Source organism: Canis lupus, chromosome 18 (assembly GCF_011100685.1).
Source record: "Canis lupus familiaris isolate Mischka breed German Shepherd chromosome 18, alternate assembly UU_Cfam_GSD_1.0, whole genome shotgun sequence".
In the NCBI taxonomy this organism is placed as follows: Eukaryota; Metazoa; Chordata; class Mammalia; order Carnivora; family Canidae; genus Canis; species Canis lupus.
The window spans coordinates 37,752,527-37,765,630 of NC_049239.1; the positions used below are offsets into that span (position 1 = coordinate 37,752,527).

Genomic DNA, 13,104 nt, shown 5'->3' on the forward strand with positions numbered 1-13,104 from the left:
AAACTGCCAAGCTTGTATTTGTGCTAGTGGCACGATTCTCCGACTTGCTGAGGAAACCACATCGAAAAACAAATTACAATTGAAAGTCTATTTGGAGAGAAAGTGGGCAATGTGTGTCAGTGTCTGGTGTGCCCAACTGCAGAGTCCAGACAGGCTGAGGCACTGGGCCAGGGCACTGACAATTTTTCTCCCCAAGTATTTGTCTTCCTCTCTTCTAAGTGACCATCTTCCCATCTAATCACTACATTCACAGATCAATTAATAGACAGATTTTCCTTCTTTGGTTGTAAGAAACATTTTGGTCTCTAAAATACCTCCATTACATATTTTATTGAACATGATCTGATTTTGTGGTTTAATTTTTAGAGTTTTCAGAAACCTGGTTATTGTCCATATATACCACCCACATTCCCCTAATTTTTTGGTAGGTATATATATGATTAAATGCTCTCTTTCTCACTCATTTACATACTTAGGAATTAGTGACTGATGCATTAAGTGGGTTCTTTTTAAAAAGGTTTTCTTTATTTATTCATAAGAGACACAGCAAAGTGAGGCAGAGATGAGGCAGAGGGAGAAACAGGCTCCCTATGGAGAGCCCAAGCAGGACTCAATCCCAGGACCCTGGGATCACGACCTAGCCAAAGGCAGACACTTAACCACTGAGTCACCCAGGTGTTCCCATTAAATGGGTTCTGATGAGATTTAAAATTTTTTCCTGAAAGATTAATAGCTTCATGTTTCTAGTCATAAACCTAGAGAAACCCAGAGCTTGCTTATTCTGTGATCATCCACACAAATGAGGAAACACTTGCTATTAATTTCCCTGCATGTCCAGATAACTGATTTGGATCTCTCTAACCTACAACTGATCAGGGAAAGCCTAAATGCCTTGCATATATGAAGATATGCCATGTGTTCCAGCATTCTCCTATAGGCCTGATTTGCGATGACCATCCTTGAATTCTTGGTGGGTCTCCTTGTCTGTAACATCTCCTAAATAACTGGGGAAGATAAACCAACTGTTGCTATGTGACCTTTGCTGCTTTTATTCCATCCTCACTCTTCTCATGCTTTTCTTTTCCCATCTAATGCTGGCCAAGATATTCTATGTGCAACACTTCTGTGCATCTGTCCGAGGATGAAATTCCCCACCTTCCCCCAAGTAAAGAAATAGCCATAGTAGGCTCTTGTACTCATGGCTCACAACTTTTATTGAATGGATATCGTACCATCTCCCTTCAGTGTTGCCATCCTAGATGAAAGACTTTGGTGGGACCACACTCTAGAAATAGGCAGGCATCGTGGACCCAGGGAAACCCCATGGAAAAACAGGCTTCATTTTTCTCTCTCTGAAAACAAAATTTTTCTGAAATAGTGTCAGGTGTCAGATGGGACTTAAATGCAACATAGGTAGAAAAATTGGTATGTGTAAAAATATCACATTGATATTGTATGAAATATTCTTGTTCTAAAAAAACCTCTTTCCTATGCAAAGGAAGGCTGGGTTATTTTTATCTTAAGAAGTGCTTAAGGAACAAAATTATTGATGTACATGGACCAGAGGGAGGAATCCCTATATTAGACATTCACTGAAACTCACAGATCATTTTTGAGCACCCCAAAGCTAAGCAAGAACCCTGGCAGGAATCATCTCACTCTTCCATTTGACCCTCAGTCTAGAATACAATTGGAAATAAGTCCTGTGGCTGAGTTACAGCTGAGAGTTGTCCATGAACCTTACCAAAAAGAGGTAGGTTCTGAGAAGTCCTGCATCTCAGGGCATTTACCTGTCCAATCTTTCCTTTACTCATTTTATGCAACCTGTTGCAGGTATTCTTTATAATTTGCTGTATTATCTGTGCTGTCCAGTCTAGATGCCACTTTTTTCTTGCATTCACTCTTTGTACCAGAAGGTAAGCCAGAAGGTTTAAGACTTCATGTCTGTCGGTTTCAGATCTATGAAGGTTCTGGAATTGTTTTTCATATTGTCATCTCTGGCAGGTTTTCAACAGAAGGCCATGCGTGAGATTTTCCAGTATCAGCCAGTTAAGCATATTTGATTAAGACACTGGTCTTCTTTTCTTAAAGATTTTATTTATTTGAGAGAGAAAGAGTGAGCAGGGGGAGGGGGAGAGAGAGAGAGAGAGAGAGAGGAGAGACAGAGAGAGAGAAGGAGAGAGAGAGAGAGAGAGGGAAAAACAGACTCTGCTGAGTATGGAACGTGACTCCAGGCTGGATCTCAACGACCTGAGATCATGACTTGAGCCAAAATCAAGAGTTGGATGCTCAACCTACTGAGCCACCCAGGTGCCACTATTTGGTACACTTATATATTGTGATGTGATTGCTATTGTAGCAGAGTTAGCACCTCTATCATATAACATAATTATCATTTCTTATTTGTGTTTGGAATAATTTTAGAGCTAATCTCTTAGTAAGTATGATGATTTTAATACAATATTATTGCCTATATTCACTATACTTTACATTAGCTGTCTACGACTTATTTACCACTAGTTACAAGTTTTTACTCTCTGTTTTTAATGAGTTCAGCTTTTTTAGATTCCACATGTGTTCTATAGTATTTGTCTTTCTCTGACTTATCTAACATCCTCAAGGGCCATCAATTCATCTCAAGTGGCAAGATTTCCTTCTTTCTCATGGCCAAATTATTACATTAACAGGACCCTCCATGTTCCACCATGTGAATAATCCCTAGCACACTGTATGTGCTTAATATTGTCTGGACAGTTAACCTTAGTATGTTAGTACAAAATTTTTTGGTCTTTTTTACCCTCTTCCCACTGCATTTTATTCCCTTTGGGAGTCTTATCACACTTCAATTTAGGAGAGGCATTCATCGATTTCCTAGGGACTTCAAATTTGGCCTAACTCAAGAGGATGCCAGGGGATTTCTAGTTCACCATTAAAGTGGAGTCATCCTGTGGTGTCAGCTGAGATGTTGATTTCTGGCCACTCTTACCCAGTTTTAACTGCATTTGCATTCAGTTAAGGTTGTATTCTCAAGGTGACACCACATTAAATACTCTTAGCCCATCCATGCCTTGGATAGCAACATACATTTACTTGTTTCTTTTAGAAAGAATTGGTCTCATTGTGCAATTAAAATTGAGATTCTTAGGTCTTGTTCTACAAATCAATTAAAATGTAGTGAAATGATTTCTTTTGGATCTTGTGTGTGGGATACAGAATTTCTGTTTTTTGGTCAACTCTGACATATTGACATTTTAAAAATTATGGTCTAATTATAGTTTTGGAATGAAAGCAAAATGTGATTTTATCGTATCTTCCCTATACATATATATTTATATATTTTGGTTACTCAGATATAAGGCCTTAACATTAAGGCCTATAACATTGACATTAAAAAAATGTGGTTGTAACAGTAGGTTGTAGACATTAGTAAAACAATAGTATAAGCTAATTACCTTTTTATGAGTAGAGGTGCTGAATAGAAATTATGATAAAAATGAATATAATTAAAAATATATAAACATGTAAACAAAAATTTCACATCAAAGGTAATAAAGGGAAATTAAATCAATTTTTTACCTAAGGAAATATCAGTAAAAACCAAATATTAAAGTAATTTTTAAATTACATTATCTGAATCTTGGGGAAAATACAACGAACAATGGTATATAGTCAGTTGTTTCTACTAAAAATGCAAAATTGCTTAAGAAATTTGGGGCACCTCTGTGGCTCAGTCGGTGGTGTCCGACTCTTGATTTCAGCTCAGGTCTTCATCTCAGGGTGGTGAGCTCAACTGGGCTCCATGCTGGGTGTGGAGCCTACTAAAGAAAAAGAAAAGATATTGAAAACACAGCTGTGATATGTGGGTAAATATAATGGGCTGAATCTGCACATTTGCCTTTACTCCTTAGAGCCTACATAAAATGACAAAAAAGTTTTTTTTTTTTAAACCTATAAAATCACTATGATACGGATACCAGGAGAGAGGACAACAGAAGTTGGAAGCTGGAAAGTAAATCTATGAGGAATAACTAACTCAGATTCAAGAAATCAGGGAGCAGGTGGCTCAGTCAGTGAAGCATCTGATTTTGGCTCAGGTCATGATCCCAGGGTCCTGGGATGAAGCCCCAAGTTGGGCTCCCTGCTTAGTGAGGAATTTGCTTCTTCCTCTGCCCCTCCCCCTGCTTGGGCTCTCTCTGTCACATGCTCTCTCAATTTCAAATAAATAAAATAAAATAAAATAAAATAAAATAAAATAAAATAAAATAAAATAAAAAAGAGAGAGAAACCAGGAAGTTATAGGCCCTGGGTAGGTGGGGCAGGAGAGCCAAGAAGCAAATTGTTTTCAATTGTACAACCCTCATACCATCAAGAATTGTAGGCACTAGGCACCAGTATAGTGGGTGGGACTTAAAATTGGAGATTTGATTGAAAATCTATTAGGGGTGACTAGACTTCTAGACCAACCCATCCCTCTCCTCTTGCATAAAAACTCCACCATCCCCATCATTCCTCCTTCCCTGTAGTAGGTATCGGAAGAATGTTTCTTCTCTGGAGAATTGAACCAAGATATATGGGCCCAGGGCCATCACATATATCTGTGGGGGAATGATAAAAATAGAGGGATGAAATAATATCTACATGGTGAAGATTCTTCATTATGTTTTTCTTCACTACTAATATCTATATAGGGAGACTCTTCCTCCACTGCACACCCCCTCCATTCACTTACTCAACTCTCAAAATACTCTGAGCTAGGCTGATACCGTCTTGGGTAGGAAACTGGAGAATTCTGTGTAGAGAAAAACCTGCCCATAGTTATAGCAGAGGCTCATCAGAGCAACTGAGAAGAGACCCCCAGATTTACTAGCAGGAAATCTAACAGAGGACAGTCTCTGGTCATAAACGCCAAGCCTCAAATCTTGCTCTTTAGTGCTTCTCCCTGCAATGTGAAAAGACAGCCTAAAATAAACAAATAAGCAACAAAAGAACTCAGATGGTGAAAAGACAATGAATGGAGCATAAGACTATGTAAAAAATGAAACTCCAAAATTAGTTCACTCAGATTAAAGTAGATATTGTGTGTTTAAAAGAAGATACTGCATTCTTATGTGGCATATTAAACAGAAGAGAAGAAACTGGACATTTGTAATATTGTTTGAGCCAATGGATCAAATTTTCTCTGACTCTTTCAGTTTTATGAGCTAATAGATTCACTTTATTGTTATGCCCAGTTACAGTTCTTTTTTCTGTTGTTAAAAATGAAAGGTTCCTGATTCTGGATAGTTTTATGGTATATACCAACATCACAAAACTGCACTTATACTCCTTTTGAGTATAAGTGGTCTCTCCTCATAATGTATTAGTTACCTGTTATTGCACAAAAAATCACTACAAAACTTAATGACTTCAAATGTAAATATTTACTATATGGTTTCTGTGGATCATCATGAGGTTCTGATGTCTCTCATGAGGTTGCACTCCAGTAAGTAGTTGGTTAGGGCTGTAGTCCTCTGAAGCCGGATTGAGCCTGGAGGACCCTCTTCTAAAATAGACTAGCAAGTTTGTGCTGGATGGTGGAGGCCAATGTTCTTGGTTACATGAGTTAGCCCTATTAGATATAGGAGGGAGTCTACAAAAACCTGTGAAGACCAGAAGGCCAGGATCATTGGGGACCATCTTGGAAGCTGCCTATTGCACTCAGATGTTAGAAATGCTTAGGAGTCCAAATATTAACAAGCATTCATCGAAAGTTTGGAAACAACCTACTCCTTGGGCCTCCTTGTGAAGTGAATTGTGAAAAAAAATGGGAGAAATAGTGGAAGAAAGAAGAGGCACACTTAAAATCAAGGTTGTATATTTTTCTTGCTTCTTGAGGTAGGTCTGTATTGGTATAATATTCTCTCTTAGAGGGGATCCCTGGGTGGCTCAATGGTTTGGCGCCTGCCTTCGGTCCAGGGCATGATCCTGGATCAAGTCCCACGTCGGGGTCCCTGCATGGAGCCTGCTTCTCCATCTGCCTGTGTCTCTGCCTCTCTCTCTCTCTGTGTCTCATGAATAAATAAAATCTGAAAAGAAATTCTCTCAGAAAAGCTTTTGCTGCATCCCAAAAATTTTAGACTGTTGTGTTTTCATTTTCATTTCCCCCCATGTATCTTTAGATTTCCTCTTTGATTTCTGGTTGGGCCATTCATTATATCATACACTGGAAACTAATAACACTGTATGTTAATTATACTTGAAAAGTAGAATCAAGGTTGGGGAGAATCTCAGAGGTTATAAAGCAGTAAAAGTCATCCATTTCTGGGTAAAAGCAAGCCTGGAATATGTTTCATGGTAGCTTCCAAGGACCCTGCAGGATCTCAGAAATGATGGCTACTGTGATGTGTGCAGGGTGGCTGGGCCCAAGGCCCAGAGGTCTGCGGCTCTCAGGGATTCTAGGACAATAAGTTGACCAGGGAGCAGAAGAGCCACCAGACTTGCGGTACCATGGAGACTCAGAGTATAGCCAAGAGAATTTTAAAAAGATACTATTTTTCATATCTTCATGGACTAATTTTATGCATATTACATTACTATTTATACAATAACTTCATACTTCATGCAGCTACATCACATAGATTTGATTTTCTTTTGTAACCAGATGAAGATGGCAGGTGAGAAATTATTGCAAATATTACAGATAGAACCTTTGGGCACATAGATGTCTGCCACGTTCTTCCCAGTGGAGCAACAATTCATTTGGACCTCGTAAAGTGTGATTTGTGGAACATACATGGTTCTTATAGACCAGAAATATGTCCTCTATTACTTGGCCATGGTACTCATACTCTATACTTTTGGTGTTATACTTTTAAAACTCTCTTAAGAACATGTTTTGTTAAAAAAAACTCATTAAGGATTTAGTTATTACAGTTCTTATCTGGGTATATATACTAGCCTATCAGCAAGAGTTAAATAATTAACTCACTGCCCACCCACCCCTTTCTCCCTAGAAGTGAGAATAGTTGAAATAGGTCAAACCAAGAATGGGACCTTATCTAAAACATCCCTGTATCCCTAGTAACTGGCAGGGTAGATAAGTTTCATTTCTAAAGAACTAGAAACAAATGACAAAAATGTTTGTGGGAATGATGCTAAGTAGATATTTTTAGTGAAGGATTAGTAATGCAGCATAAAATGCTGGCAAGAACTCCAAATCAGAACATAGAAAGTACACCTACTATTAACAGAAGGTGTGCTTGTACTATATCCCCTGGTAAGTGCTTTAAAAGCATTATCCAGTTTGTTTCTCTCTGTGAAGACCTACTCTATGAAGTAGCTACTACTGTCACCCCATTTGATGATAATCCTGAGGCTGGGAGAGGTTAATTTGTTCAAGGTCACACACAAGTCATCAAGTGGAAGGGTCAGAATTGTACCCAGAATGGTGCTACCAATGCCTCAGGTTGTAGCCATGATAAATCATGGCTCTGTCATGAATTCGTTTTATTGTCCCTTATTGCCTCAATTGCCTCACTTATGCATAGGAAATAATGCGATGTCTGCCTCACAGGCAGCTGTGATGATTGGATCTGGTCACATATTTGAGAAAATGTATGTATGTATACACCTAAAATGCAAGTGCTTTGTACACAGGGAATTGTTCACATATCTATTTTAATTAAAGTGTTTTACCAGCTAGTATTTTACCAGTGTCATCTTGGGCAAATCTTTTAGCTCCCCTGGCTTTAGGTTCCTCACCTGGTAATTGAAGGTGTTAGACTATATGATCCCTAGGTTCTTTCCAGCCCTGAAGACTTTTAAGTTTCTGATAGAAAAGCTATAATTGGGATCCCTGGGTGGTGCAGTGGTTTGGCGCCTGCCTTTGGCCCAGGGCGCGATCCTGGAGACCGGGGATCGAATCCCACGTCGGGCTCCCGGTGCATGGAGCTTGCTTCTCCCTCTGCCTGTGTCTCTGCCCTTCTCTCTCTCTGTGACTATCATAAATAAATAAAAAATTTTTTTTAAAAAAGAAAAGCTATAATTATGAAAACATGATTGGACTATGGGGAAAGTGCGGAATGGATCCAGAAGGGACATGGCAAAGTGGGGCATGGAATTAGCAGGACAAATACTCCATGACAACCATGACTCCAGAGGACAAATATCTAGAGGGTTTGTTCCCTCTAATTGTCTTTTCTCCTCTTACCTGTGCCCTCAACAATAACACATTTAAGAGGATCTCAGTTGTGGGCATCTCTCTTGCTCTGAGTGGATAGCCAGTTTGATGGCCAAAGGCTCCCATCTTGGAGAGCAATAGGGCCTACCTGGAAAATTCTTTTGGAAAGGAAACAGGCAATTTCAGCCTTTGGCTAGAGGTCTGTCTTCTTGGGGATTCTGGGTCAGGTGAGAGGGCAAGATTTAGTGAGAACAGTGGATTCTGTTATTTTAATAGCCATGTGATTCTTCCAGTAGGACCTGTGTGGAGCAAGGTTTATTGTCCACAGTCTCTCCCATTCTTCACCTCTTTCTCACTTCCATACCCTCCACTGTGGGCTCTTCCTTGGGTTCTCTTGCTCCTTACCCAACTTCTCTGGCCTTCATTGAGAAGATGATCTCTAATCTAAAATTTCAGGGATTATTCTGGGGTGAGGGATGAATGTTGAGTTCTAGTTCTATAATTTCTTAAGGGTGTGATCTTGAGCTCCATTACCTTCTGGTTTTTTTTTTTTTCACCTGTAAAATGAGGGATAATGGGATTATTTAGAATCTAATGAGAATGTTTATAAAGCCTAACAAATTTCAGAATTGAATAATTGAGCACTGAATTAAAAATAATGATTTACTTACTTTCAGAGGAATTTCCTACGATCCCACATTCTAGTCTTGATTTTCCAACTTTATCCATCCAAGACTCTGAATTTTTTGTTTAGGAGTCTGTTGTTGTAATAATCATTAGTTAATTTGATTTCCATGTCAATATATAGCTTTGATTGATAATTTCTGAGCGGCAGAAGGCAAGCAGGCCTCTAAATGGTGATATAACAGAGTACTCTTGTACAGTTTCATTGGCTTTTTGAAGTACTTTGAGTAACTCTCCATGGTCATCTTTGGAGACTGTGTGTCTGAGGCGCTAGTGTGGGTCTACCGTGAGTGAGATGCCTCACTGCCAACATTGGTAGTCATTGGCCTGTCTCTTTAACTTCTTCTTCTTCTTCTTTTTTTTTACTTACACTGTTCTTCATTGCAACGACTTGGCTTTCTTTATCTGATTTTATTCCCTGCACAACCTTACAAACTGACCATGTCTTTAGTTTTTCAGATTGGAAAAGCTTTGATTAGCTATAACCTCATCTGCAACCAGTATGTATGTCAGTCTCCTTTTCTTCTCTAAACTATTTGGGATATGGTGAACACATACCATCTTAAAACTTAAAACTGTTACCTCATCACCTTCAGAATCATTTTGTACCCTCAACACATAACCACCTTAAAACTTAACCAAAGAGACTGAATATATTCAGAATTTTTCTGTCTTACTCTGTATTACCGAATTTCAACAAGATAAATTTTCAGGATCAATTTTATCATGAATTAATAAACAATCCATCATTGCTTATCTTTCTGGTGGGGGGGAATGATGAGTTACATAAAATACTTTTAGCTCTGGCTGCCTCTGTCACCAGAATATAATACGGAAATGAAGAGTTTTACTACAGTGTTTGATCAGAAGCTTGGCTTATTTTTGCTGAATTAATTGATTGTGTTGGTATATTGGGGGATGTACACGAGAGTTTATAGTTTCAAAATATTTTCATTGACTCCAATTCATCTTGAGATAATAAGAGAGATATTATATTGGCAACACTTAGGAGTCAACAGAAAGATTTCCAAGTTCATAAAACCGTAATTCAAATAAGATCATTTTAGATTTGCATCCAAAAGTGGGTAAAAGAACATTTGTTCAACATTTATTTATTTGGCAACACAAATATTTGTATACAAGATGTTTTCATTAATTAGTGAAACCTCTTCACTAGACCATGTCTGTGTATAGCATCATTGGTGCAAGGTGGTGGTGGTGACACATAAAAAGTGGCATCAGGGCTTTACAATCCAGCTGACTGGGAGATAACAGAATAATACAAAACAGAAATAGTGATTGATTAATGATATTGTTGCTTCTAGGCATAGAAACCATCTAATTTAGAAGATAATTATGTGATGAACCATACCTATGTAGTACTTGGTAATTGAAATTATTTACTTTTTCTTTGCATCAAGGTCATCATGGTTTGATGCTGGTTGTCAAGCAAGTATACTCAAATTCAAGCAAACTAAACAGAACATTGTTTATGTGGTTTATGTCTTCATGGCCCTGAGTGGTTTGATTTGCTTCTACATGAGGTCTGAATCTACATCTGCCTAGAGGTAATGATTCCTCATTGTCTATAAGGTCAATGATGTCTCAGGAAATTCCTCAAATTAACCCCTGCAACTGGTGACATTCCTAACCATGGGTACCGCTGTCATTCATGGTTATCTGTAAGCAATCCATGATAATAATAGCCAACCCCTAGTGGACAATTACTGTGTACAGAGTTGTGTGCTGATCATCCCCATGAATTTTCTTGTAACCATTCTAGTAATCTTACAGTCCAGGAGCTCTTAATGTTCTCACTTTATTTGAGTAAATCAGTCTTAATGTGTTTAAGCTACTGGGACAATTTCATAAAGTGAGAGGGCATCAGACAAAACTCCAAAGTCTGATCCTTTAACAGTACTATGCTGTTTCTCAAGTAGTAAAGTACCCTAAAATTTAAAAAATGTTGGGGTCAATAGTGAGCTATCCTACCCTTGCATTGGTATATTTAGTATGAAGACTTCTGTGAGAAGACTTGTTCCATAACTTTATTGGGCACATATGCTGTCATAAGTTATGATATAGTTTCCCAGGCCAGTTAGAAGATATATTAACTACATTCATATAACAGTTTGAGAAATTATTACAAATAGGGTCAATAACTTTTCTTAAGGATAAAAGAAGAAATTTAAAAAATTTATCTCGATGAGGACGCCTGAGTGGCTCAGTAGTTGAGCATCTGCGTTTGGCTCAGGGTGGGATCCCGGGGTCCTGGGATTGAGTCCCACATCGGACTCCCCATGGGATGCCTGCTTCTCCCTCTGCCTATATTTCTGCCCCTCTCTCAGGGTCTCTTGTGAATAAATAAATAAAACCTTAAAAAAATTTATCTAGATGACCATCTTGAAAGGCTATTTCAGTTTTAATCTGGAGTGATGCCACTTATGCTTTTTATAAAACAACAGTTACATAATGAATTATCAGATGTTTTTAAAAAACATTTAATGATCTCTGTAATAATTGTAGCCTTTGTGTTGTTTTAGTTCTCAGTCAAATTTGAAAATATCTCTTTAATTTTCATGAGACTTCATGAAATAGGTGAGAACACAAGGCACTAAAAAGTCACTTCTTGACAATTTGAGATGAAAAACTGGATCTTTTCATCAGGTCAGTGAGGCATTGCTTCTTTCCCCACACTCCATGGAGGGAAACTATGGCACATATGGGATTGTAATGCTGTCATTTCACCTGGGTCAGCAGTGCCTTCTCTTCTCTCTTTTCTGATTTTAGAAGCACCAAGCAATGACTGGAGGAGGCAATACTACAGAGATCACTTATTTCATCCTTTTGGGATTCTCTGATTTCCCCAGAATCCTAGCAGTGCTCTTTGCTGTATTCCTGCTGATTTACATTTTGACTCTGACTTGGAACCTGGGCCTCATCATCTTAATAAGGATGGACTCTCACCTCCACACGCCCATGTACTTCTTCCTCAGTAATCTGTCCTTCATAGATGTCTGCTATGTGACCTCTACAGCTCCCAAGATGCTCTCCAACTTTTTCCAAGAGCAGCAAACCATCACCTTTGTGGGTTGTGCCGTTCAGTACTTTGTCTTTTCAACCATGGGACTGAGTGAGTCTTGTCTCATGACAGCCATGGCTTATGACCGATACACTGCCATTTGTAATCCACTTCTTTATTCATCAGTCATGTCACCCACGCTCTGTATTCAGATGGTGCTGGGATCCTATCTGGCTGCACTCTCTGCTTCTATATCCCAGTTGTGTGCCATGTTTCAGCTTCATTTCTGTGGGCCGAATGTCATCAACCACTTCTTCTGTGACATGCCCCAACTATTAATCCTGTCCTGCACTGACACCTTCTTTGTACAACTGTTGCTTGCTATACTAGCAATGATCTTTGGGATAATAAATGCCTTTATTATTATGATATCTTATGGCTTTATTGTCATCTCCATCATGAAAATCACTTCAGCTAAAGGCAGATCCAAAGCTTTCAACACCTGTGCTTCTCATCTGACAGCAGTTTCTCTCTTCTATACCTCAAGTATCTTTGTCTATTTGAGTTCCAGCTCTGGTGGTTCCTCCAGCTTTGACAGATTTGCATCAGTATTCTACACTGTGGTTATTCCCATGTTGAATCCCTTGATTTACAGTCTGAGGAACAAGGAAATCAAAGATGCCTTGAAGAGGTTACCAAAGAAGACATGGTATTGCTGAGGTCCTGTCCAGAGTTGTCCTCTCGAAATCTTATCCCTTAATAATGTGCACATGAATGGATTCTAACAAAATTCACACTGCCTTTGGATAAAGATAGTTTAATTTGTAACAGATAATATGCCAAATGGACTTGCAGCTGACTTGATTCCATACAAACACAATATCTTTAGGTCCTAGAGGTTCATACTTTCACCCTACATGAAGAGTGGCCTCATCATTTATTAACAATCTGCAGGTATTTTTAAACAGTAAGGTTTAGAAACCCTTTGCTTCTTTTGGCTTTAGAGATTGAGGCCTGTTTATCTCAGACCTCTGATTGTAAAGAAGCAATACCTGGCAGATGCCCCCAGGAGTGTAGAGAACTTGCCTCCCAAATATTTTGATGCAGCATAATCCAGACATGAGGGTGATCAATGTTTGTTTTGGATTTCTGACCATAATGGGAATAAATAGGGGGGATATGCCTTTGAACAGAAACAAAGCTATACAATTGGCTTGGCAACAGCAGTCTGAGATAGCTA

The 13,104-nt window shown here is 38.7% G+C and overlaps 1 protein-coding gene across 1 annotated transcript; it reads left to right on the plus strand.

The window, feature by feature from the left end:
* Nucleotides 1–11,644: 11,644 nt before the first annotated feature.
* Nucleotides 11,645–12,583, plus strand: OR5AN1 (olfactory receptor family 5 subfamily AN member 1). Its single transcript, NM_001388874.1, is given in 1 exon segment — nucleotides 11,645–12,583. A coding segment is annotated over 1 exon segment (939 nt).
* The last annotated feature ends 521 nt before the right edge of the window (nucleotides 12,584–13,104 follow it).